The 27660-nt window shown below is 33.4% G+C and overlaps 1 protein-coding gene across 4 annotated transcripts in view; it reads right to left on the bottom strand.

Moving 5' to 3' along the window:
• Positions 1-376: 376 nt before the first annotated feature.
• Positions 377-27660, bottom strand: part of LOC139692056 (leucine-rich repeat flightless-interacting protein 2) — a 55621-nt gene continuing 28337 nt past the window's right edge. The window contains exons 2-11 of one of the 4 annotated variants that reach the window (XM_071590080.1): positions 22060-22186; positions 20224-20420; positions 19694-19840; positions 19300-19416; positions 18228-18408; positions 15768-15992; positions 15117-15196; positions 14427-14531; positions 4399-4475; positions 1702-1785 (exon numbers count right to left, since the gene is read on the bottom strand). In XM_071590080.1, the coding sequence (XP_071446181.1) occupies positions 4446-4475; positions 14427-14531; positions 15117-15196; positions 15768-15992; positions 18228-18408; positions 19300-19416; positions 19694-19840; positions 20224-20420; positions 22060-22186 (1209 nt within the window). In that variant the 3' untranslated portion in view covers positions 1702-1785; positions 4399-4445. Of the gene's footprint in view, positions 1786-4398; positions 4476-9463; positions 9647-14426; positions 14532-15116; positions 15197-15767; positions 15993-18227; positions 18409-19299; positions 19417-19693; positions 19841-20223; positions 20421-22059; positions 22187-27660 lie in introns of those variants that run through there. The other 3 variants (XM_071590078.1, XM_071590077.1, XM_071590079.1) reach the window with 3 other exon arrangements.

Below are 27660 nucleotides of genomic sequence, written 5' to 3'. Positions count from 1 at the left end.
AACAATTTACGGTACTTGATGGATATGTGCCAAGGTCATTTTGCTAAGAAATACTAAGTGCATGTATACATACCACGATGTTCAACCAGAATTAGGAGAGGAATTAGAAGAACCTGAACTACAATCACAGAAAAGGTATTGTGCATGGAATTTGAAAAAGGAATTGAAAGTCCCCTCAAAATACTTACCAAAGAGCTGCTGTATTAGCACTGTTTATCAGCTTTCCACAAATAAGTATAATCATTTATGGAAGTCTACCAGCTTCAGGTCTTAGACACTTCAGACTACTACTACATTTTTCTATTACAATTACTGCTTGATATCTATAAAGTATGAATTCACTTATGCTTATATAGGGTTAAGAAAATTAAAACAGTATGGTTTTTGTAAAGTTTTTATGACATCTCACAGTTCCATCGTATGCAAGGAAATCAATGCATAATAAATATTTTCCAAGGGTTAAATCTGGAGCATGTGGATTGAAGAAAAAGCATTATCCAAGATGCTGTCGTTTTAAACTATATAACAATCTGTACACTCAGAAACACATTACTAGATCACATTAGTTTCCATAGTCTTTTAAATCTCCTTCCTTTCCCTTGATTCCTGCTCTCCACAATTCATTTCCACCACAACCACAGCTTCATCCACAGTCCATATGAAGCATTAAGGTACCACCTGAATGCGAATACAAACATGCTACTATTGTGAATCAGCAGCAATTACAAGATACCCTTTATAAATGGCTTAGAAATAGTTTCCATGGTCAGGCACTTCTGAAGATGAGTCATGTTGGCATTAACGAAGGAGTATTACAAAAATAATTTCAGGATAACCATACCAACCAAAATCCATTGTTAAGTCATGGTCTATTGAATTAGGTACTCTATTGCAAGATGCATGCACATTGCAATAGATATAAATTTGACATCTATATGTCAAATTATAAAGCTAAGCATAAATGTGATTAATGCATATATAAAACTGTGCAATTCTGAGAGTATAAAACTCTCAAGTAATACAACCACAGAATATCTGGATTCACAGTATCATGTTTACCAGGGTGAAAATTCAAACAATTTTCTACATCCAATTTCATTACATGAAAGCTCAGTTATTTATTCCTCCACAAGAACATGATTAAAATGAACATTAATTCTCCTGAAACCAGTTTGAAACCAAGATCGAAACAATAAAGTATCATTTTGAATACAGGCACACTGAGCACACAACCAAACCACACAGCAAATCAAAAAATTTGTTACTGTAAAAAATTAATGCATTTGAAAGAGTTATAGGCAAGGAGGCAATTAGAAATGAGAACTTAATAACAATAGACACAAGTTCACGAAGAAGACAATTGCCCGCCGCTCATTAGTTACACATTTTAATAAATGGTAAACAGTATATGAAAGTGAAGGCAAAAATCGGTAAAACTGCAGCAAATGAAACATGCACTGTAGTTATTGCATTTACGTCCATCACAAATTCCATCAGTGCAACAAAATAGTCACTATGGACAGTCCCAACTTTACCAGTCAAAAATACATCAGAAGTTCATGAAACCATTTCCGACATTCTCCATGGTACTCCTGTGTAATAAAAATTTTCACTCTTGTCCAGGACACTTGTGATCAACAATAGCATTCTTAAAATAAAGAGAAAAGTTGAACATCACAGATCTTTCAAAAGCGCAGATTTAGCACTTTTGAGTTTATCCAACCTTCTCTGCAGATGTGTGTTTGATGTTTCAAGCTCTTCGAGCCTTGTCTGAGCTTCGCGTAGCTGTAAAAAGGAATAATATTCAGTTTTAAAGAAAATAATACAAAACTTTACTGAGAATGAGGACAGTAAACTAAAATATAAAGAGACTGTCCAATTTTAATATAATTTAATTCAAATTTATCTTAAAAACATAATATATGTATCTTATAACAAACAATATCCTTCCAACAATTTCAAATAAAATAAAAATCCATTTTCAAAAAGAAAAAAAACTGATATATTCTTTGTAATATGAAATTCAAAATTATATGAATCAAATATGCAGTACAAAGCAGCCAGCATAAATTGTCACCTGCATCCCTTTCCTATCTCCCCATCACATGAAAATTCCACCCACAAAATATCTAAATCTTATACAGCTTTGACTGCTGGTTCATTACCATCTTTATCATTAAAAAAATCAATTGGAATTTATCCATTGAACATCAGCCATTGATAGGCAAAGGATTTTGAACAGCTTTTTCACAGCCTCCACAAGTCAAACATCATGCATTGAAAATAAAAAATTGCACACACAAATGATTATGAGGCAAACAATACGTTAAAAGGTAATAAAAGGTGATTTTAAAAATAATAATTTTTATTGGAATCAATACACACAGTGAAAAACTTGTTAACTTGCACCATATATTTTGTCAAATGTTTACAGTAGGATACGACACTGTCTCCAATGTTATATAAAGATGTGTTTGAATTGGATAATTCTTTAGCTAACACTTCAAAATGTTCAAATAATATTAAAATTTCATGGAGGTGCTTTTGTAAGTTTTACACTTGAGCTTTGATGCAAAAAAAACATAAGACACAAATCTAAAGCTATATTAACGTATTTAAAATTAGCTATTACCAATACATTTCCTCAATTTTGGTTTTTTATAAAAGAATTCTTAACATCCTTCTGATATTATTCACTGATTCAGGTTTTGGGAAAACAATAAGGAAAATAACAATAGAAATTTAACAGAGGCTAGAAAAAATATGCTGTGCCATTAAATTAATTCAAACAGAGGGAAAATCACAAAACTCATGGGAAATAAATGATATTCAAGCAACTGACTAAAGTTAAATTTATTCATCGGAGCAGACTAGCAAGCCATTTCTCTAACTCACACACTGTAATCATGATGTTACCTTAAATGCAAAGGTAAGATGATAAGAGTTAACTACTAAAAATCATTCACCTGGAAACAATTTTTATTTTAAAGTAATGGAATTATCTCCAATAACCAACGTAAATTTTAATCTTTCATCATTATTCATACATTTTTTCCTAATTATATTGTCCACATAGCTGTATTTACTAGAAACTATTCAATTTCAGAGAATGCAATTAGGTGACACCAATGGAGTTAAGTTTTAATTTCCATTGAGTGATGCAGGTGAGAAATGGAGAGATTTTTAAAGTTAATGCCATTTATTTTTTCACTGTCCTGATCTTATTTTGCATTTCATACCAAGGTAAGCTATTGCTTAAATGCCATTGATAATGCAAATATAAATGTAATTATCCTTAATGTATTCTTTTCTCATCATATTACTCTCACATAATTTGCAATAAAAAAAAATAATTGACGAAATCTAAATTTTTAGATCTTTTTTCAAGAAGATTTATCAAGTTGGTCATTCATTTTGAAGATACTCATTCACGACTTTTCCATATTTCCTCCTGACCCGGTGTTTTGAATCTGATTGGGTGTTCTTTTTGTGGATCATCACTCATCACTAAGCGAACTATTACAATAACCAAAATCGGTAAGGACTGTCATTTTGGTTTTTGCCATTTGCAATGCACATGCATAGCCTATGAAAAACAAAATTACTACGCAGCTAACATGAATATAGTTCTCATTAGGTATTCTGAATTTCAACATCATATCTCTAAATTACACATCAATTTCAAGGCTTTAAAAAAAAATATTTCAATATTTTCCTAAATATTTTTGTAGAAACTGAGTGATTTCTAAATTTTTTTCAGCTTAAGGTAACCCATAAATATTCTTTGAATAGTGGTTTATGTTTGGCTCAAATGTGTGAACACTGAAAGGTAGCTTGTAGAGAAATATTAACTTCTCCATGTTTTGCCATAAGAATATAATCATAATATGTGGCATATGCATATCAATTTATGAGAAATGCTAATTAAATTCAAGTTGGAACAAATTACCAAATAGCTGATAAATTTAAAATAATTGTCAAACTAGCATCTCAAAAATATAACATTTATGCTATTTTTAGGAATAAATGTATTCTTTAGTTCAAGGGTGTAGTGGGATATTTTTTATCGATTAAGGCTGTTAAAATGAAAATATGTAAAATTAGGAATAGGGCAAGTCAAGAAACGTCAACATCTCTGGATTTGTGGGTCACACGAAATGCATGGACCATATGTTGTGACTCATTTGATGACCAAAGATCATGCAGGATAGAAATAGAACATCACAAAGCACCTCCCACAACAGTAGTCACAAAAACATTAACTCTTGGAAACCTGTTAAGTATTTTTCACAGCAAATGCCAAAGTCATTTCAAACAACAATTCAAACCCTGGCTTACTCATTTAAATTAACTCATTTGTTGAAGAAAACACACATTTCTGTTAAATTGGAAACTTACATACTCATGGTTCAGTATTGTTCACAGGTTTGGAATCCAGACTATGATTACCAGTCGGAGTGTCTGGTACGCAAATCCTAATGTAAAATTCCATTTCCACAGCAAATGGAGTAGATGATCAAAATGAAATCAATGATGTCAGATTTCAAGAGGTTATAAAAGTTAGTTTCAATGTTCAAATGAATAATAAACCACGTACATATTTAAAATAGATCGAAATGCAAAATGTTTTCCAGTTATAACATAAACAGTGATTATGCATTATATTAACACCTTAAAAATTCTTATCTCTAGGGCAAAGACGTCCATCAAATGGATGTCCTAGCATGGAAATATTTTTATTATACCAAATATCATGCATTTTGCATCAAGATTGGTCATTATATTAGAGTTGTACTCATAGTTCTCCCTTTGAAGTACTTAATTTATTCAATGTGATCTCTGTATGGGACTACAACATTACCACTGTAGATTTCTGAGAGAGATTTGATCATTTGGTAAATTCTGAGAAATCCCATTAACTCTATTAAAAGTGACAAAATAATACTGCATAGGAACCTGAAAGTGTTTATACACTGAATACTATTCAGTAGGAAAACATTAAGATAAACACTATATGTAATCTCATTCAACTCTTAATCATTACATTTCTATACTACACAAAACTAATTACCTATAACTACTCATTACTACCAACACTGAATATGTCATACTACACATAAACATGAATAATTAATAGTGGATATATATGCACCTATAATAACTATATTCAGCAGAGATGTGTAATTTTTCTAATTGAAAAATTAGTCTAGTGTTTAGTTTTATCAGGTTTCACATAGAGATTCCCTGAAATCCATTAATAGGCTTTTCAGAGTTATAAGGATAATTATATACTAATTTTCATACTTTTAACTAACCTAGTACAGATAACCCTCTCTTAACAAACTTGGCTCCTGGATATCATGCTATATGTCAAAATACAAGGTTTGTATCAACAGTATCAGTATTTTTTCCTGATGTGAGAGTGAAGTGCTGAGTTCAGACCGTCGATTGTGTGTGTGCATGATCGCTGATTGTATAGGCATGATAACATGATAGTTCACATAATTATCACTGAAAATTTGGCAATGCAAAATTTCTGTGCTAATCTTGTCCCAAAGGTCTTAATGGACGACCAAGAGAAGAGTCAAAGAGTCTGCTATTGAAGACCTTCTGCAATGGCATCGCAACGATTCCCTTACCCCCTTACAGTCCCAACTTGGCACCGGCTGACTATTTCCTATTCCCAAAAGTGAAATCCTTCATCAAAGAACACCACCATGGGACCCTAAGTGCCATCAAAGCACCGGTGTTGCAATATGCTATAAAAACATCCTTAGAAAAGTTATTTCAACAAAAGAAGGTACGGTCCCACTTGTTATTTCAATGAGTTTGCTATACACATTAACTTACTTTAAAAGACCTCGCATAAGAATATATACTACAACTTAAGGTGATTTATAACAGTGGACTTTTTTTGCAAACTGGCAGTAGTTTCAAAATTGGTACAAATAAAGAGAAGCAATTCTTAGTCACTGATGGATCCAATTGGATATTTTATTAATAGATAAATTGCTTAAGAAACCAAGTTATCTGCTTATGTCAATAACATCACTGCCTAAAATTACCTGGAATAATGTAGTGATTTGCTAAAAACACAAATCAAGAGTTATGCTAAGTTCAACTCTTGACATTTAGTATTTTTTCGAACATGATTCCAAAATTATAATTTAAGGATATTACTTTTACAGCATACCACTTAAAGCATTTTGGAGCAATGGAGCAACAAATTAGTTACTTTAAACCTTTCCAAAGAGTGAAAACAATAAATTAAACTCTCCCTGTCCAAGTAAAATTTCAGTGAGCCATTCAAATTAGAATAATGGCACATAAGGCCATGAAAACTGCTGAATTATTCAATTTTAAGTTTTTTTGTCAAACATTTCCACACAAGCACTTGGAAGTATAATGGCAATTTTTTTAAGGCAGTAGGAACTTCATGATTCATGTAAAAATAGTCAAAATAAATTTAAAGCGCACAGAATCAATTAATGCTATAACATAAATTCAGAAATATATCTTTTATAATTTTGATGCACTCTCTCTTTCAAAATAAATGCATTAATGTTACAATATATTGCACCCTTCTGGTAAAATAGCAAAAATGATTTACTTAATATTATCACAACTTTGCTTAATAGGTTATCGTAGACGAAAGATATTTATCTTAAAAAGCAATCTTTCCCTCCTATGTGGCATTGCTGTACAACACTTGCTTATTATTGAGAACTTATATCAAAGATTAACTCTTTTATACCTCATCCTACCTCCATAGTATAATGAAATTTACATCAAATGAATATTTCAATAGCCAATATTTAAGCTCAATATATGGAGCTAAGACTTCAAATAAATGTCGTTATTAATAAGTATTTCATTTTTGTGAGAGCAAAAAAAAATTCACAAAACTAATTAGGGTGAGATAAGGGAGACCTAGAATCAAGATCCAAATTATGTATTGAAGGTCAATTTGTTAACAATAGAGTTTAAGAAATATCATTCTTTTTGTACAAAAACCTTCCAGTTAAAGTTACTGAGGCCAAACAAATCATCTTTAATCAAACAAAATTGTTGAGAAAATAATAGTTTTAAGGTAATAAAAAGATTAGCTTCACCATATATTTCTATGGAAAAGATAAGCTACCTAATAATAATTTCTGTAAATAACAGAGCAATTTCATAAATATTAAAAAAGGTTTTGTAAGGAATTTAAAAAAATTTCTAACACTAACAATAGGTATGTGTCCCAATTGATCCTCTGCTTTCCACAACGTATGTTATATTGAGGCAAAACTACCATTCAAGTGATTTTTTTATCAGTGTATTTATGCTTCATTCCTTGCCCCTTTATTTGCTTCACACTCAAATCTTCTAATATAAAACCCATAGAAAATGTAAAACTGTTATAACACCTAGGGCTGATTACTCACAACAAGAATATACAAGCTACGCCCTTACAGCAGCAAGGTATTGAATATATGTAGAAACAGCAGATTATATGAAAAAGACCACCATTGTCTGCAATCAAATTATTTACTTTCCCTAACACTGATAGCATAAACCTAATTCTGCTCACCAATAAGGAAAACAAGAATGTATCTTAAGTTGGTAAGAACAATTTTAGACATTCTTGGAGGTTTTTCAGAGATAGAATGCTCCTTCATTTTAGAACTTCAAATTCCTCATACGTGCTGCCCTTTTCCTTTTAAACAAATGCCACACAGCAAAAACATAAAAATATTACGATGTGCCTTTTTTACTTGAGGGGTTAACTTTGGATGCCATTTAAGAACAAAACACAAGGCATGGGGATTTTGGACAATATTTCCAAGGGAATCAAAACTTATAAGTGGTACAAATAATTTTGGTACACAATATTTAATTCGCTAGATTAATAGGCAACAGGTTGTTAACCACAACTGGTTAATGAATAATGTACTCCAAAAATTCTTAGGAGCTTATTTATTGCACTTTGACAATAGTCCTTGAATAAACAATGTATTTTCCTTGCAATAAACAAAAACTTCCACGAGTCAAACGTATTAAATATTAAAAATTTATATGACATTGCCCTCAAACTGCATGTAGTATCACTTTGGTGACATTTAGTTTTGCTTCATAATTCACCATGCACATGGCCATTCCCATTTTACAACAGCAATTTAATATTTAGCGAAAGAAAAGACTAAACTAAACTAAAACTAGGAAGTTATCACTCAGTATAACCCACGTTGATACTTGAAAAAATACATGACCTCTATACGCCAATCACTTTAACTTAATGTAAAATATACTTCCTGTCTGCAAGCTGTCAACTTGAGATAGAAAAATATACGCTCCTCAAGAATTTTCTGATAAATATTTAATCAATAACATTTATTGAGTCAATGTTACCAATAATTTCCCAATCCTTTGTTAGGTTCAAAAGTGACCAGGATGAATCTCCTTCATTCTAGTAATTATCTTGACGAAAAGTGATATGTACACAATTAACTACTTATCAACTGATGGCCCAGCAGAGGACTTTCCCAATCAAATATTTTCAATAATTTCAAACATCACTATTTTCTCACAATTAAGGGCTAAAATTAACTTCTCCATCTCCTACTAGGTAAGTCCTGCATAACAATTCATTTCCCTGAAGCATTATTGAACCTTTCCCAAGCACTCAAGAAAGTCGATTTGCTCAGTATTCCCTGTCACAACTGCATGGCATGTAAATTATAATAAAAATCAAGTACTAGAAAAAAGCCTCCTGCATTTATGTGAATCCCTCATAATATTTTCAAGGACTCATTTGAACCAATAAAAGAAAACTACATTTAGAGGTATCACAATGTTCTTTCAATTATTCAGTTTCACACAGTTCTTTTAAAATTTATTTTCTCAATCAATACTTCATACCATTAGTATCATAGGTACCAAGGCATATGAATGTTCCACGATTTATGAAAGATGGTGAGCCCACTACTCACAAAAATGTGGTTTGAATTAAACATTCATATGAAGCTAGCAAGGAGTACGGAAAAATGGCAACAACATATGAATTATAATTGTAGATCAAAAGTGAGTGTTCATTATACATACATTAGAAACAACAAGGTATCAATCAAAATCATTTGAATAGGATTCATTGTGAAGTTTTTTCCATTGAAACAAGTCAACAGTACATGTATGTACTTAAGGAACTTAAAATTTGAAGTTCAAACTAAGCTGCACTAAACACTAACTCCAAGCAACAATGTGGTGATGGCCTCCAAGAACATATAAAAAGAGAAATTTAATCTATTCATTCACAACTGACTGAAGGGAACTTTTCCATAGAAATACACAGCAAGGGATGGAGAGGGGGAACAAAAAAGGCAGCCAACAAAAGGCGTGAGAGCTTATTAGCAACAAGCAAAGAAAAAGACAGTAACTTCTAGGAAGAAATAGGATCTAACGTTGTTCCACAGAACCCTACGTGTTTTCTAACAGCCATGGAGTGGGACTGAGGGGGCTGAAACTACCCATCACACAGTCCCAAACCAAGCTAGTAGTCCAACAGAAAGTTCGCTGTCACCGAGGACTGCCTGATGCGCTCACAGTGGCGCTGCAGGGCAGCTGTGCCCGCTTCAGCCAGTTGCAGCCGCTGTTGCATATCCCTCACCTGAAGATCGTGGCCCATGGAAGCCCAATTATTAGGTCTACATCTCTCAAATCAGGTCTACAGGTCATTTGAATTAATGCCCTTCACTAAATTTCTATTTAGTCAGACATCTAGTGAAGTAGATTTTGAAAAAAACATTTTTGATCTGCAGAAATACATACATTAAGGCACGTACATAAATAAATACATATGTGTAAGTATATATACAAAGACATTTCAATTATGTGTATCAACAAATGAAAGTGACAAGAGTGGAAAATCTAACATGCCAAAAATGGACAAAAACAAATACAATGACAGCACACATAGCTACAACATCACAAAAGGCCCCAATTTAAATTTTAGATACTGACATTCCAATATCCATGAATTACATTACTAATATATTATTCCCTGGTAAATGTATTAAATAATGGGAATTAGAGACATTAATAACAAACTTTAGACAGATTGCACCATCAGCTACGCTATGGCTTACTTTAAGGTAATAGGGCGTCCCCAATGATCAAAGGCAACTTTGGGGCAGTTGAAGTACTTTTCCACAAATGCCATTTACTACAAATCATACTTTAATTATTTTTAAAAACAATATGCATTGATGATTTGAAGTTACAGGTGGCTCTCAAGTCACACAGAGACCAACTTATGGTATCCTCACTTCATAATAGGGCTCCAAAGGTTATGTCTTTAAGTATCCAGTATACCGATTAATTCTAGTAATTTAGATAAAGGCCCCAACAAATTAATGACATGATTTTATACACAGTAAACCCCTTATTAATGCTTCTTTTAGGGCCCTTGGATAAAAATGCATGCCATGGTAAAAAATTCATCGCTTTTACCTAAAAACTCACTCGCTCAAGTCAAGGTAATAACAAGAATATATCTTACAGAACAGACCCAAAATTACCATTATCTATTATTCATTTCCTTAACCAGTTTCTGAAAACAACATTTCATTTCTTTAACTTCCTTCTCTACGGCAATGTAGGGTAAATTTGATAAAAAATTGTAAAAGAAGAAAACCAACTTCACAGGATGTGAATAACTAACCTAAGACAACATACCAAGCAGTGACTAGCCCAAGAACGCATTTCAAATTCTTTTGCAAAAAGAATAAATTTTAAGTTAACTAGTTAAAATAAGAGAGAGCACATTTTATAGTTTTTTAAAGTAACATTCCTGTTCCTTTCAAACTGCATCATATTTCTACATCCAAGACTTGTTTGTGCTCAGGTATTGTGATTTATTACAATATTTTATTTTATAATACGTATATTTCTTTGTAAATATAGAATTGTACCAACAAGGGTCATTAAAATGTATCAAAACATGATGCTCCTACTGATAATGCAGCCTACTATATTCTCTTCTTTTCCAGATCTTACATAATTGCGAGTAAGAGTTTAATTTCTGGCAGAAATGGTACTACGTGCTATGACAACAACTTCAGATTATTTTCTAAACTTCAAATAACCAGAACTAACTGCACTGTTCTTTAATACCAATGAAGGCATCTTTTTGAAAATTTTTTCAATCTATGATAACAAAATGAAGTTGCAAAATGCCCTTGACAGCTTGGAAGATATTTAGAGAAGTGAGAAAATTATGAAAATCTAGCAGGAGTATTGTAAACTAATTACTGTAAATTCAGGGTTTAATACAATGGATAAATGAATAGTGGGGATGATCCAAAATAAATATTATAATAGCGGGCAAAAGTAAATTCTAATATGATTACGGGCTTTGCTGAATACAAGTTCTAAACTATTTAGATTTTATTTTCAGCAGCATTTTGAAAAACTGATTTAATAATTCATTTGTAAACTTTTCCTAATATGTTCACAGGGATAAAATTATTGTCCGTTGACTATTAATGGTTCACACACACTTCAACATCACCCATAAAAATCTGTTGTGAACACCTAATTCAATAATTATCATCATCATATCATGATTCTATTTTCTATTTGCAAAATTAATGAAAGAAATACCTAAAAAATTCTTTCAATATTTGCAACATAATTGATTCATGTTTTTACTGTAGCAGTAGTATTTAGGGGAGGCGACCGACAGCTGAGGTCATTTCCGCCATAGGGGATAGACAGGAAAGGATGAAGGGTGGAGAGAAACCCAGAATTGTCATTAGCCTACTCTTTACGAAAAGCGCCAAGGGCCACTTAACGTTCCATCCAACGGACTGCGTACTCACTCAAAGTGCCCTCCACAAAGCACCTCAAGTAGGGATCGAGAAACCTCTGAAAAATATTCAACACCGCTGGGATTTGATGTAATATTTAGTTAAAGATTAATATTACATTTTAATAGAAGGGGTTTGAATAATACGAGATTACTCTTAGCTTTTAAGGGAAGAAACATTAATAATAATTATGCTATATTAAGCCATAAAATTAATAATTACTAGACCTGTCTAAAGTTGTTTCCTCATATAGAACATCGCAAAAAGTTCAGCCCAGTTCCTAAATTCTAATTCACTTAAATATAACATAATGTTCTCCCAATGCTTTTCCCCAAAATGTGCAGGCTCAATTGCCCCACCTGACCCCTTCACTCCAACTGTTATAAATAATTTGTGGAATGTCTCCTATATAATTACATCCGTAATTTATGCAAAAAAGAATAACTTTAACTAGTTTTTCCTATTATCTTTGAAAAATAATATATACTGGACCATTTCTATAGAAAAACACACTAAAATAAGTTAAATCACTTCATTTTCATTAAATATTCTGTTATACCATATACAAAATAAATGCATAACTAAACAAGTCCTGAAATAAAATCAACTTCATTTAGGTAATACATATCCCTGAAAAAAATTTGGAATGATTTTTTAAATTATTCTTTGAAAGAATTGATCATTGAGGTAGGTATGTTTGATACCAAAACAAATTGAGAACAAGCATTTTAAGGGACTTTCTAGGGAATTATTTCTTGTGGCAGGCACATTTGGGTGAAAAGATGTCAAAAACATGTACATTATGACTTTTAATGAGATTGGTTCTGAAGCACTAACGATTGTTTCCTCATTTAAAATCACTCATCCAACCCATTTTCAGCTCATATTTATTATGATCATTATAATTCCTTTGAGATGTTCTGTATGAGGCTGCATTTTGCACATAAAATAACAAACTAATGCAAGATGATTGATAGAGCTTCATTGAACCCAGAGTAAGAAAATATCCCTTATTGGACAAAAAATATTGGCCCCTACATCACGTTGTTGGAGAACACATTTAAATTTTATAAAACTCCACAATTGTCTTCAAGGACAAGGATAATGGTGCAGTAGACATTAAAAAGATCAGTGTTTGAAAACTCTAACTGGTTGAGGGTCTAAGAATTCTTCACTAGCAATAAGCATGGACCATTAAATTATAGCTCAATGCCCTTATATCCCTTCCTAGAGCCAGCCCCAGTGGCAGTGAGGTAATACCCTTTCCTGCCAACCCAGATTTTGCACGTTTGAGTCCCGCCCAGGGGGTTTTCCTCCACCTAGGGCATGGATGTTTCTGATTGTATTTATTGTAATGTATAAGGATTAGGTGGAAGAAGGGACTAAGAAGCCTTAATCTCGCCCCAATAATGTTAAATAAATAAAAGATAACCCCTGCTTTTGGAGGATATCTAGACCTCCTACGGTTGCTCATGATATAACCACAGTCCCGACTCATATAAAAAATTCTCAGCAGCCCCTTCTTCTGCTTTGTTTGCTTTGCTTTCTACAAAAGCATTCTTTGGCAAGAGATATGCCAACCTTCATCACTCCTTGAACAGTGTCCTTCATGCCATGAGTGTGTTTGAGATAGTCAGTTTAGAATTAACTGAATGCATCCATGGAGAACATTCCACACATTCAGTACCTGTCATTTGGTGAAAACCAACCTTCAATCCTGGCAACCCAAATCCTTTTCTAGATTGGGCTTTAAAATGCAAAACCCAGGTGGAGGTGCTCAGGCAAATCACAAGTTGCAAGAAACTGTACCTGGAAAAAGTTCCTTAAGTTTCCCAAATAATTGCCTACACCAACTGCCTCCACAAATGAGTGAAAATATTGTGGGTGGATGATCAACATTCCCAACTTAAGAGACTTTGAGATGCAGTTTTTTGTTCACTAATCTTCTACATCACTTGAATTCTCCTATTAAAATTCCTATAGAAACAGTGTTTTAATCACACCATGGAATAAGTTGTGTGGAATCAGGCTTGCTTTGAAGTGATAGTGAATTTTGATGCATGCAATAGTCAGAAACATCTCCAAAACAATTCTGTCATCAAAATATAATGGTAACTTCAGTTACTACCTCAGTCTACATAGCAGACTGAAAATAAGAATATTTATCCAAACAGAACTTGTTCTCAAACCTACAGCTTGTGCTCATACCATTCGCTATCCTCTGAAACCAATAGTTAAAAAAATTACATCAGGTAATGTGTTATGCTAAATTGTACTGGAGAATATTTGTGCAAACACCAAGACATTTGATTAATCAGTAATAAATATCAACACCGCAACTGAACCATTGAAAATTGAAAAAATAATTATTTCCCTCTCATGAAAACATTCAAGATTCATTTAAATGCATATTTTCTATATGATTGAGCCCAGCACAACATATATGATAATTGTCTCTCGGAATGCAATTAAATATGAAAAAAACATTACCAGTGCAATCAACTATTAAAGTAACTGATTTTTCCTGTTTTAGCAAAGACATAGTATTACACAAATTTCATGGTAAAAATCCTTATTTACCTCTCTTTGCAGTTTCCTTTTCTCTGATTTCAGCTCCCCTTCTACTTTTTCTGCAGCTTCAGCTGCAGATTTATACCTAATCACTTGGCTCTCCAAACGTGCAACCTACAAAAATGTTTTAAAGAATATATACATTTCAGTCTCAGACAGCCAATTGCAATACCAAGTTAGAATCTTATACCAAAGAAAGTTTTAAACCTCATATTAATGAAGATGAACTTCATTTTTAATTTAACCTAAACAGCAATAGTATCATGTTCATGGTTTATCAAGTAATTAAATCATGCAATGTCCAGAATTGGAAGAATATTGTCCCCATTCAATGTGTTCAAGTTGAGGGCACTTTCACCCCTCAATGAAATTTATATGATGACCAAAGATACACAAATATACACAAACACCTCAAAGAAGATATTGACTTACAAATGCATTAAAATATATCCTCAGACAGTTGCAACAAAGGCATTTTATGGACTTTCAGATGTAAATGGAAAAAAACTTTGCCTAAAGCCCTCCATGAATCCATAGTTATTGAAATAACTCACAATGTTGAATTATTTTCTGAATATTTGACAGTGGAATAGTTTAAACTATTATGAAACTTATTATGAACACTATCTCAAGAATTTATAAAAATCACCCGTTAAAGATGAATTAAATTCAAGAAAAGAAACAATTTTTCTCACTTACATTTGCTTGCAAGGTGGACACATCCTGCTCAGCCTTTTGCAATTTAAATTTGTAATCACCTAGTTGCTTATTTGCTTCACCTGCACATAAAAACAAAGAATGCTATATAAACATATGAAAATGAATTTCTGAAGTACCTGAAATAGCCTTGACAATTTACATTTACATAGAAACAAGTGCCCGCATGTTGCAAGCGTGAAATCACTGTTTTGACGGCTGTGTACTTGAAAGAGTCCACATTTTACCAGGTTCTGACGACCACTTAGCCCACATATTCAAGATTAGTGAAGGTTTACAGAGTAAGTTTACGTTAAATAATGGCTCCATTTTGACAAATACTACCACAAAATAAATTTCTCAACACCAAAATAATTGATTAGATCTCAATATCTAAAACTAGCCATAACATTGTAACGATCAATTTTATAATGTCAATTACTATAATAATCAAGGCTACATTATACTTTGTTTTACTAAACTTTATATCCATAGAGTATGAACAATATCCATCACCCGATGAAAATTCATACAATTTTTCATTTAGTTTACCATAAATTATAGCAATCAGATACCAATTACCACTATTGTGTTAAGTTGGTAATCGGATGAATAACAGCTCACCAGGGTATTCTGCCAAAAAATATTACTTACGTTGTAAATCAAGAACATCTAATTCAGGTCCATTAAGAGTGGTGCCCGTGGAAGAAATTACTGGGTGTGCAGATCCACTGCCTTGCCCACCAGCTGATATTATCCCAACACCAGTGGAAGATTTTTTGCCATACCGGCTTTGAACTTCATCCAATTCTAACTTGAGGTGCCGCACCTGATCCATCAACTCATTTCTTTCTTCCGCAAACCGACGCAGCCGAACATCTTTAAAATGATAAAAACATTTTGAACCTTATATTACTTTTCCGACTGAGCTGAAAAAAATTCCATTGATGGTTAAATTATATTTAATTTGCATTAATCAAGACTGTTAAGTCAGACTAAGATATTTAATGCATGCAGCACCTTCAAATTCAATAGGCCGTAGATTTACACAACTGTGGAGGACAATAATTACTACTCTATGTAAAATCTAAATGAGCAAAAGACAAACCTTTCCAATAATGACAATCAAATCATATTTTTCGTAGAAATATCATAAATTATGAAATATCCTTCACTCATATAAATCATCAAAACTGAGAAAAGCCATTCAATTTAGTTGTGAAGCCATTTTAAATAAAATAATACAGGCATTCTTCCAATAAATTATTTTACATATCACACATTGTTACACTGGCAGCCCACTCCCTAAAAACAAAATGCCCTAGAACCTAAAGCCATTTACAATATTTGAATTGATCTTACTTGGGGGATTTATCGTGATGCATTGGATATTGAACCACAAATATAACATTTTTATTAACTATAACCCTGCCCTTTCCATAAAATTTGTCATTTACCAACACACTTCCAAGTTAATTGAAAGCCCAATAATAATGATCAAACAGAAGAGATTTTTGAGCACTTATGGACTATCATGGTATTACTGATTTCATATTTACATAAAATCTTATCATAAAATTATATTCACAATTAGGTGATCCTGAAGTTGTCTTTGACCCATGTTTTACTCTATGGGTTAAGATTAAGTTAACATGCCTTAATAAACATGTGTACACTTAATACTTTTTTTATCGATCGACTGTATTTGACCACTTGGCTCTAGAAAAAAGAAACAAAGTATAATTTAACCTACTCGATTTTTGAATTTGAGTTACTTCAAAAAGCACATAATGAGTTCAGTTACACATGCAATAACTATCAATCCTGCCTGGAGATCTCACTTGGCTCAATTAACAAAATGTATTCTGTAAAAATTAGGTTTCAATACATAGGTTAGATAGTTTATTGATCCAAATCTTTTATATTTTCAATTTTAAGTACAGTGTCACTGAAATATGGTACACTTCAAGGCTTTTGAGCCTGCTTGAAGTGCAAAATGCAGACGTTTATTGCAGTAAATCTCTTTCTAGAGAATGTGATCAAGGAATATAATCAAGATAATTCCTGTGATTCCTGATGAGCATCAAGATTTTATAAATTTGAAGGGTTTCTTTTCTGATAGACAACACTTCTTCTTCCTCCATCACAAACAGTATGCTCCATTATACAATAAAGAAATACAAATACACATAGATGCACATTGAATTACTAAACCTAATTTTCATACTCTATCCTAATATTCTCTTTTTATTGAAGCAGACTCTGGATAACAAGAGAAGAGAGAACATTAGAAGTGATGAGAATCTGATGTTATTAAAGATATCATCAACACTTAAGAAAATAAATGGATACAACAAAGAATTTCTTTGACAATTGGGTGGTCTTAAGAGCATAAACAGCAAAATCTTTTACGCTCGTTCAAGAGTTCAACTCTCAATTTAAGCCTTCCCACATTTACTTCTCTCAACCATGCCTATCCCCAGACCCACACTGAGAACGTTATCAACAGAATTAATATTCTTTACTTTTTATTCGATTTAAAGCTTTCATATTTCACTTCTTCACCCACTGCCTGTTTACTTTAATTGAATTAAATATGCATTTCATAGTTCATGATACGATTCTTCAATCTTTGCTTAGGCATAATAAATAGTATATCTCGTACTTCACACACACTCTTCTTCACAGAATTTTCAGTTTGTGCCGACGCTCATGAAGATTTCTTAACCTGGAGTTATAATTAAGTCACCTCTTCTTCAAAATGCTAATTTATTTTTACTCCAGTCATTCTTGGATCCTAAAATGTACACTGCTGCATTTTAATCTCTCATCACACTCAGGTGTCTCTTTCATTTATCATTGATTTTAGCACTTGGAAGGGTGTTTCTTATCTTAAATAGGTGCAATCTTAATAGTATTCACTCACATACTGAACAAATACAAAGTTGAAATTCCTGAGGACATATTTTCATAACATGATAATGACTTCCAACATTTAGGAAAAATAAAGTGAAAATTTACCTTGGTCTGTAAATTGTTTTCATGACAAAAAAAGGGGTCACATTATAATTAGCTTTTTCAATTTGTTAAAATTATAAAAAGATATTAACTCACCCAGGGATCCTTCTCCAGCATCCTGCAACATCTGAGCAGACTCAACAGAAACTAGCACTTTTCTTTGTTTCCCTTTCTCTTTCTTTTTACACCTCCCATTTTCATTTTCCCCTGAGTCATCATCCTCATCATCATCATCACTGGTGATTTCATTGTCAGCTACTATTACCAAACCGTGTTGCTGGAAGAGTCAAGGTAGTGAAGCTCAAATTTTTGTAACGATAACCAAAAGGGAAGTTCCAATATTCAAGGAGTGAGCCAAAGATTATTAGACTCAAATATGAAGCTATATAATTTCTGTCGAATAAATTTTAATAATTTTCCAAAATGGAAGAATATGAACCAAAGTAATTAGGAATTAAGGCGTGCTTGAAATAAACCTGTTAAGCCATGGACATGAAGAGTAGGAGAATAGATTTGGCCTGTGACAAAAAGCTACTAGTACCACTTGCAAAATTAGACGCTCTTCACAAGGATTAAATATGTGATGAAAAAATATGATCAGATTATTTCATGTGATATCATTCAAGCAGAAATCTATTAAAAGTTTAAGTTTTTTGAAAATAAGCATAATAATTCCACAGTTGAACATAAGAGTGCACCCTTGCTGATCAGGACTATGAGGGGCCGGAGGCTGTCCAGATTAGGCAAAGTATGGGTGATTGTGGATGGATCACAGCAGAGAAGCTTACAGGTATTCCCAAAAACAAAAATAAAATTAGCTTGTGATCTCAAAGGATCAATGTCATTTAATATAAATTACAGTTTCATAAATGTAAACTTAAGTTCTTATTGGATTTCTTGAACAGGAGGTCATCTCATGGTATTAAAAAGATATGTAAATTCAAATGGTTACGTCTATTCAAGGGTTCACTGAAAACATATATGCACAATAAAACATTACTGTAATGACAGCTGCCCTTTTCGTCTCCTTCAGGTGGTGTGAACCATCCTCCTCCTCTCAAAGAAAGAGAGTGAAGAGACTTGGCTCAATCTTTTACCGCCCAACAAGGCCAGCTTCAAGGGGGAAAATATCTGTGAAAATAGTTTGCAGGAACATGAAACAACTTACCTGAATTAACATGTCCCTTTCCTCTAACTGTGCTTTATAAAACTCCATGTCTTCCTTAAGCTTTAATGATGATCTCTTCAATTGATCAAATTCCCGACATTTATCCTTATGTTCCTTCTAAAAAACAGAATGATAAAACAAAAATTATGCTGTGACTGTCTTACTGTTGATAAGCCATTAAAAACATTTTAAATAAACATTGTACATCACATGTTCATTTTTTCACTATATATAATACATACATTTCACAATATCTTTTCAATTCTTCTAATAAAATAACATTCTAAAATTTAATGCCATCAAATTCCTGAAAGCCATTCTAAGTTTGTAAATCTTCAGGCAAATTTAATTATTTAATGCCAGTAAAAAATAATAATAGAATAAAATCCTTCACCTGTAGCTGCCAGTGCATTTCTTCTATTTCTTCAATTTGGTCTTTCAACAATTCCACCTGGTAGGTTAAGGATGACTTCTCATTATCTAACTGTGCATTTTGAATCATAGATTTCCTAAACTTCTCCTCCAATTCTTTCAGTTCATGCTAAAAATGAAAAAGAATATTTTACATAACATCAAAACAGTCGAATACTTGCAACCCACAACTTCATGAGTTTCTTCCAAAACAGACATTTATATTGATGAAAATTTTGTGTTTCAATCAATTTGAGCAATGCTAAGATTATTAAAGCAGATCAATTAAAACCAAATTAAATAATTTTCCATTAAGATACAAATATAGTTTGTTAATTCAAACATTTCACTGGATTACATTTTCAAGCACTGATACTTCAAAAGCAATAACCAGCAAAAAGAATGGAAATTTTAAAAATAGAGAAGAATCAGGTTGGGATGATTTATCAATGAAAATTGCAATTTAATACTTTCCACATTAAATATAACAAAGGTAGATTGTAGATAACTTACCCGCAGATCCCTTAGACTCGTATTTGCTCCAAGACTACCCCCATCATCAACTGAGTCTTCTGAACTCCTTCGGCTCGAAAGATATGATGGTGAAGCTGTTGTCACACTTGCAACACCAACTGAGGTGTTTCCAATTCCTACCGATGAAGTCCTGCCACTGGGAGTTGACACCCTGTGTCCTGAACGACCCACAGGGTCTACAGAGAGAAAATTAAGTTATGTTAAAACTGGCCAAAGGCTTTATGTACTACATCCAAATTTCACATAGGGGAGAGAATGACAAAGAGTTATGTAAAATGTGGTAAGGGACACAGGGAGATGAGAATGGCCACACAAAGACACTCTTCTTAAGACACACAAAACATATAAATTATCTACTTCTACACATGGCAAATAGAAGGATAGACAATTGCACAGCTTGCACTACTTACACAAATTGGAAAACCTACAAGATTTATTGGGGCAAGTCAATCAGCCTAGGAAGATGGCGAAAAATATGCGGTATGGGGATGTGGTATGGTATGGCTTGTTAGAAATAACCTAATGTATGGAGCATAAGATTAAGTAGTTTAAAACATTCATACTTCAAAATTAAAAAAAATATTCAATATTTTTACTATAAAAAAGACATTTCATGCTACTTAGGTTCCTTTCTTACATAACAATCACCCTAAAACTTATATGTGAAGTTATGGGAAGTTTGCACTTGGAATTAATGCATCTCTCAATTCCAATTCTTAAGTATGTATTCCACAAGGTCTGTTAAATACACAACGGTCATAAAAGTTCTTATTTTTTAAGTTATTATTTCCTGAGCCAAACTACTTTTATGCTAGGACATTCCTTGAATCATATAAATTCCTTTTACTCCAGTATTACAACAGCAGCAAAAATTTCAAGTTGAAACATTCAATTCAACTACAGCAACTAAGCAAGTAAAACATGATGCTAAAATGAAATATTTCTTCTGCCTGAACAAAGAAGCAGCTGAGGCCTATGTAATGCTATAGGAGGCTATACGTTATATATAGGAGAGTATGCTCTTCCCTATAGTATATCTAATCAATGGTTTGAAATGATAAAAGAGGGGAGACAATCAATTTCTAAACAAGGTGAAACTGGAGCTCTACACATTATTCTTACAGAAGTAAACATTTATATTATTGCATTTGACAAAATCCACCACAAAGTTGCAATATCTAATAAAACTAAGGGTGAATTGTGGTTCTCATCCTCCCTGAAGTCCCGACCTAGCCTCATATACATTTTTCCTGCTCCCTAACGTTAAGAAACAACTTGTTAGGAAGTATTTTTCATCACCAGAAGCTGGCAACTAAACTGATCATGTTTCAACTTGTAGCAGCTGTTGCTGATGTAATACCGGAGCTATCAATCAACATTATACCACATATAGATTAAATATCATGCTAACAGCTTAGCATCAAGTTTTATGCTCGCACAATAAGTAATAATAAATCTTTTCAATTACAGAAGGAATTTCTGAGTACACAAACTCTGCATGAAATAATTAATAGGAGACAATCTACTGGTAAAATCCAATTAGGAAAATAAATAATATAAATAAGCAAGGTAATTACAAGAAGTATATCCTGATTTTAGGATTGACATCATAAGGTGAAAAAAGACTACACTGCACACTAAATTGTGGTTCTTTCACATTCATATAAAAGACAGTTTCAATAATTTAACTAAGTGGCTTTACTTGTGATCATTAATTCAACTACATCAATAGTGGAATTTCAATTCTTCACCTTAGATTAACCAGAATCCACGACCTACTACATAAATGGCATGGAATAACAATCCTATTCTTACCAGAATACATATCATATACTCGATCAGCATTTTCTTCAGCCTCCTTCTGCTGACGTTCCAATTCCCGCATCCGAATTTCTCGAGCCTCTGCTCGCGCCTGCCTGCGGGCTGCAAGCCTTGCTTCTGCCTGTAAATGATTTAAAACATTTAGACATGCATTGTTTTCAATAAACAACACTTTGAAAACATTTTTTCATAAAAAAATATCCTTAAACTTAAACTGAAGGTTGAATTTGGCAATATTCATTCAAATATGCAGACTTGAGAAGGAAAATACATCAGTCAAGACGAATACTTCTGCTAAATTATTGGATCAAAATGGTGCGGAACAAATTATTTATGGTTAAACAAGTTCTCAAAATCACGTTTACACACATGACTAAGACAGATTTCAATAACTTCATACTTTTAGATTCTGCATTATTTACTTTCCTATTATATAAATAATTATGCAGTACATGTAAGTCCTCATTTAATATTTTCTAACATTTTCCAGCAGGATTTATACAGGTCAATATTTGATGATAATGGATCCTCCTTGAAAACCGCAATATTACCCAGCAAGATTTAAATAAAATTAACTATATATTTTTCAGGAACATCTTTGAATTAGTTTTGACATAAAAGCATTTTTGTAGTTGAGAAAAAAATTTTATCAGATGCTATCCTAATACTTTAAAATCAAACTATAAACAAGTTCATAAATGAGATGTGAGATATCATATAAGTGAGATACCATGCTTGATGATGGTGGAGCTTATAACGGAAAGGAAGGGAATGACAGGACAGGGGGGCATTTTTAGGATAAAGTACTGGTGTATGGCAAAGTGAAAGCATGCATTAAAATTTCCCAGATAACCCAAATCCAACCAGATTTTCAGCTTCATCAAACCATCAGAATGAGACAAGGGCACAAATTAAAAAAAAACATGATCACTGGAAGGCTGAGCATAGTTACTAAGCCTACTTCAGACTCTCACAGAAACCATGAGAATATAGTCATGATAGGGTATCACAGTGAAATATGCTAGGCCACATGCATTTTTGCAGAGCAACAAAACATTCTTTCAAGAAACGGTTCCACATGTCTTTAATTTTAATTTTCAGCCCTTAATTCGAATCCTTATTACTTTCCCAAGGTTTGCACATATATCAGCTAAAATAAATGTTAAGTACAACTTAACATGGCCAGATGAAATGAATGAGTCTCACGCAATCCACTCCTATTAACCAGGGTAGATAAGGTGGTTTTTGTCCAAAAAGCAGACAAAATTTCCTTATACCTTATTTCTTCATTTTGCAAGGGCCCAGTCCTTCGATAGTATTAGTTGCACACGGTAGCTGGATCTTGAAAATTCTTCCTGCGATTTACAGCCAAATGTCATAACTTGCCCAATAATCAGATATTATCAACATTCCTGTACTGAATCTTTATTTAATAACATTTAATAATGTACACTACCTATTGCTCTATCAGGCACTGTATATATATAAAACACAACTGGGTCTCTTGGAAAATAGCTCTATAAACCCATAGTCCTGGATACATTCAGCAAACATTTATAGAATTGAATCGTGAAAAGACAATTTTGTCAATTTCTACTATCAAACAATTAATTACTGCCCATAAGTTTCGGATTTTCCCGTAAGAAATATGCACAAACTTCTTAGACATAATATTTCCAGTTAGTAAATTAAATTTCACACAGCCCATTCCCAACTCTTGGTTACAAAACTTGTATGTAGTGCATCGCCTATTCTAATTGTAATCAAAATACACAAAGATCTGCAAATTAATTCTGCAAAACTCTTACAATGTATTCTTTTTCGGATGGAAGTGCAACAGGATATTAAATGAAATTGCCATCCCTCCTCCATATCATTAACTGTAGAGCTCATTTTGTTTATTGTCTTAAATCATGCAGAATGTAAGGGTAACAATCATTCACCTTGACTAAGATTCGAACCCAGATACCTCAAATGTCTGACTGAGTGCTTTAACCAGTTAAGCTGCCAAGGAGTACATTTCAGTGCAAGAGATTGCCTTGGTAGTTTAACTGGATACAACACTTGGCCAGACATTGAGGCATCTGGGTTCAAATCCCAGTCACAGCAAATGATTTTTACACTTTGAAATTGTTATATTGTTACGCACAATAGCGGATGACATTGCTAAAATTACTGTTGTGGCATCTCCCGCAGTTTCTTTGAAAGCATATTGCTTACCTGAAAACTTTCTGATTAACCTCATCAAACCCATGGCATAATGGATATCCCATCAAACATTGAGATTACAAATACTTAGCAAAACATTTTCAAACCAACAAATGACGTCCACTTTTTGAGCAAGACCTGATGTGTAAAAAGAGAGGAGGAGAACATGAAAATTTAAAGTCTCATATAAGAGGAAATGCAGAGCATTAGGTATTCACTGCTCGTCCCAGATTCTATTTTGTGATCTTATTGATTTGAGTAACGTATCAGCAACATGTATATGCCTCATACTTATTAGGAGTAGGCGATGGATGGAGAGTCTCAAGATAGACAGTGCTAAGAAGAGGGGTGTCCATTATTACCCGTGCTATTCAATGTGTACGTGGAGGAAATTGTACAGAGGCATAGGAAGAACTGAGGAGAGGAATTAAAGTTAATGAGGAATTCATAAATTCAGTAAGGGTTACAGATAATCAATCTTTAGTTTGCCAACCAGCCAAGTGATTGTAAACATTGCTGAATAAATTGGAAAGGCAGTGTGATAGGTATGGGATGAGAATGAAAGTACACAAAACACCAAAGTTATCATATCTAAATTTACATTTCTCAAGTGTTTTGAACCAAAATGTTCTACATAATATGGACGTAAGATGAAGAATTGCATTAGGCAAAGAAGATTGCCCAAGGAGTGACTATATGACAGAAACATTGAGTAGAGATGTTAAGAAACAGCTCATCAAAATTCTGATATGGAGCGTGGCTTTGTACAGCATGGAAACATAGTCACTTAAGCCGGATAATACACGTACAGTGGAAACTTTTGGTGTGTAGGTGTAAAGAAGGATGGAAAAGGTGAAGTGGACTGAAAGGAAAACAAACAAGGAAGTTTTACGTATAGTGGAGGAAGAGAATGGATTTTTAGGAGACACCAAAAGGAAGTAGGAAAGATGGATGATGAGCATTTAGATTGGTGATGGAAGGTTGAATATTTGGATAGATGAAGGAACACTGGACTTTCTAATGCCCTTAGCAATGTTTGCAACCCCTTGGCTGAATGACAAACAGAAGCTTGGTCGTCTGCAAACCAAATGATTTCATGAATTTTACACTGACATTCATTTCAATCTTCTGTTCTTCTTTTACCTATTCGACCAATTTAATTACATATACACTGAAAATCATGGTTGATAATGTACACCCCAGTCTTACTCCTCTTCCTAACACTGCCCATATGGACCCTCCATCTGCCACTCGTACCTGAGCAGTCGGAGAAAAATACAGGTTGCCAAAGAGTATCCATCCCTCTAATCTACTCCTATTTTCTGCAAAACATTCATTAACTCTAACTAATTCCCTCAATAAAACACCTTTTAAAAATCTACGAAATAGACAAATACAACCTGACTGTATTTTATGTTCCTCTGTAATAGTGACCTCATTACTGCTTTGGTATATTCAGTTCGCCTCTCCCCTTCCTGAACCCAAATTGATCATACCTCAAGTAATCATTTGCCCTGCTCTCCATCCTCTTGTTCATGATCCCGAGAACCAACTTAACTGCATAAGAGATCTAACTAATAGTGCTATCATCTTCACATAATGTATGTCTATTCTGGAATAGGACCTATAACTGATCTAGCCAAGTCTTCCAGCCGAAGTCTTCTCTCATAAAAGCTACACAGGGGGGGGCATAAGCACCCGGCCTGACCTAGAGACGGCAGTAGTTGTTTGAAAAATATCACTACATTAAAATGTATGCAATCTATGTAGTATATGTTTCAAGTTTGAAGATGCCACATTGTTTAGTATTTGTTTGGAAGCCATCAATAGTGAACGTTTTCACTGAATTTGTGAAAATGGAGGAAATTGGTCATCGCTATGTGATACAATTTTTTATTTGAAAGGCCTCAGCCCAACAAATAAAAAAGCTGAACTGGATTCTACTCTGGGTGAGTCCACTTGCTTGTTTACAACAGTAAAATATTGGGTAGCAGACTTTAAACAAGGCCATATGAGCTGTCAAGACGAGCATTGCATTGGTCGACCAAATGAGGTGACGACTCCAGAAACAGTGAAGAAAAACCACAAAGTGATACTGAATGATCGTCGACTGAAAGTGTGTGAGCTAGCAGACATAGTAGGAATTTCAAAAAGTGCATTACATCGCATTTTAACTGAAAATTTGGACATGATAAAGCTGTGTGCAAGATGGGTGCCGCGTTTCCTCACGCTCGAGCAAATCCAGTGTCATGAAGATGTTTCAATTGAGTGTTTAGCAAAGTTTCAAAGCAACAAAGCAAAATTTTTGCACAGTTTCATAACCATGGATGAAACATGGGTCCATTACTTCACACCCGAGACAAAAGAACAACCAAAATAATGGATTCAAAAGGGAAAACCTGCTCAAAAGAAGGTGAATATCATTTCATCTGAAGGCAAGCTCATGGCATTTGTTTTTTAGGATGCACTTGGGATAACTATCATTGGCTATCGTGAAAAAGGAAAAACTATCAATTGCAAGTATTATACAAAATTATTGCAACATTTCATCCACATCTACTTAGTACCCCGCAAGCCCCCGCAAGGGTGTGTGGCAGGGGGATTCGAACAAAGAAATCAGGCAAAAGCGGCCGCATTTGGCAAAGAAGAAAGTGTTGTTCCATCAAGACAATGCAACAGCTCACAAATCCATTATTGCAATGCAATCCAAAATTCATGAATTACAGTTTGAATTGCTACCTCATGCACCCTATTCGCCAGATTTAGCCCCCTTGAATTATTTTCTGTTCGCAAACTTGAAAAAATGGCTCAGTGGTCAAAGATTATCCAACCGTGAAGAAGTGATGTCGGCAGTTAATAACTATTTTGAGGAGCAAGACAGTTCTTATTATAAAAAGGGTATCAACATTTTTGAACATTGCTGGGAAAAGTTTTGAGCTGAAACAAAATAATGTTGAAAAATAAATACATTTTTTTCCAAAATTTTTGTGTTTTCTTTGTTGGGTCGGGTACTTCTGGGATTACCCACGTACTGCACCCATTGAAAATGGCAAATATTGATTTACTTCTTCTTACCACTACTTTGCTTAATAGGTTATCACCGATGAAAGATATTTATCTTAAAAATCAATCTTTCCCTCCTTTGTGGCATTGCTGAACAACACTTGCTTATTATTGAGAACTTATATCAAAGATTAACTCTTTTATACCTCATCCTACCTCCATAGTATAATGAAATTTACATCAAATGAATATTTCAATAGCCAATATTTAAGCTCAATATATGGAGCTAAGACTTCAAATAAATGTCGTCATTAATAAGTATTTCATTTTTGTGAGAGCAAAAAAAATTTCACAAAACTAATTAGGGTGAGATAAGGGAGACCT

The sequence above is a fragment of the Hetaerina americana genome, unplaced genomic scaffold (assembly GCF_022747635.1).
Source record: "Hetaerina americana unplaced genomic scaffold, ioHetAmer1.1.p SCAF_4, whole genome shotgun sequence".
Classification (NCBI taxonomy): Eukaryota; Metazoa; Arthropoda; class Insecta; order Odonata; family Calopterygidae; genus Hetaerina; species Hetaerina americana.
This window is presented reverse-complemented; position numbering and strand designations above follow the sequence as displayed.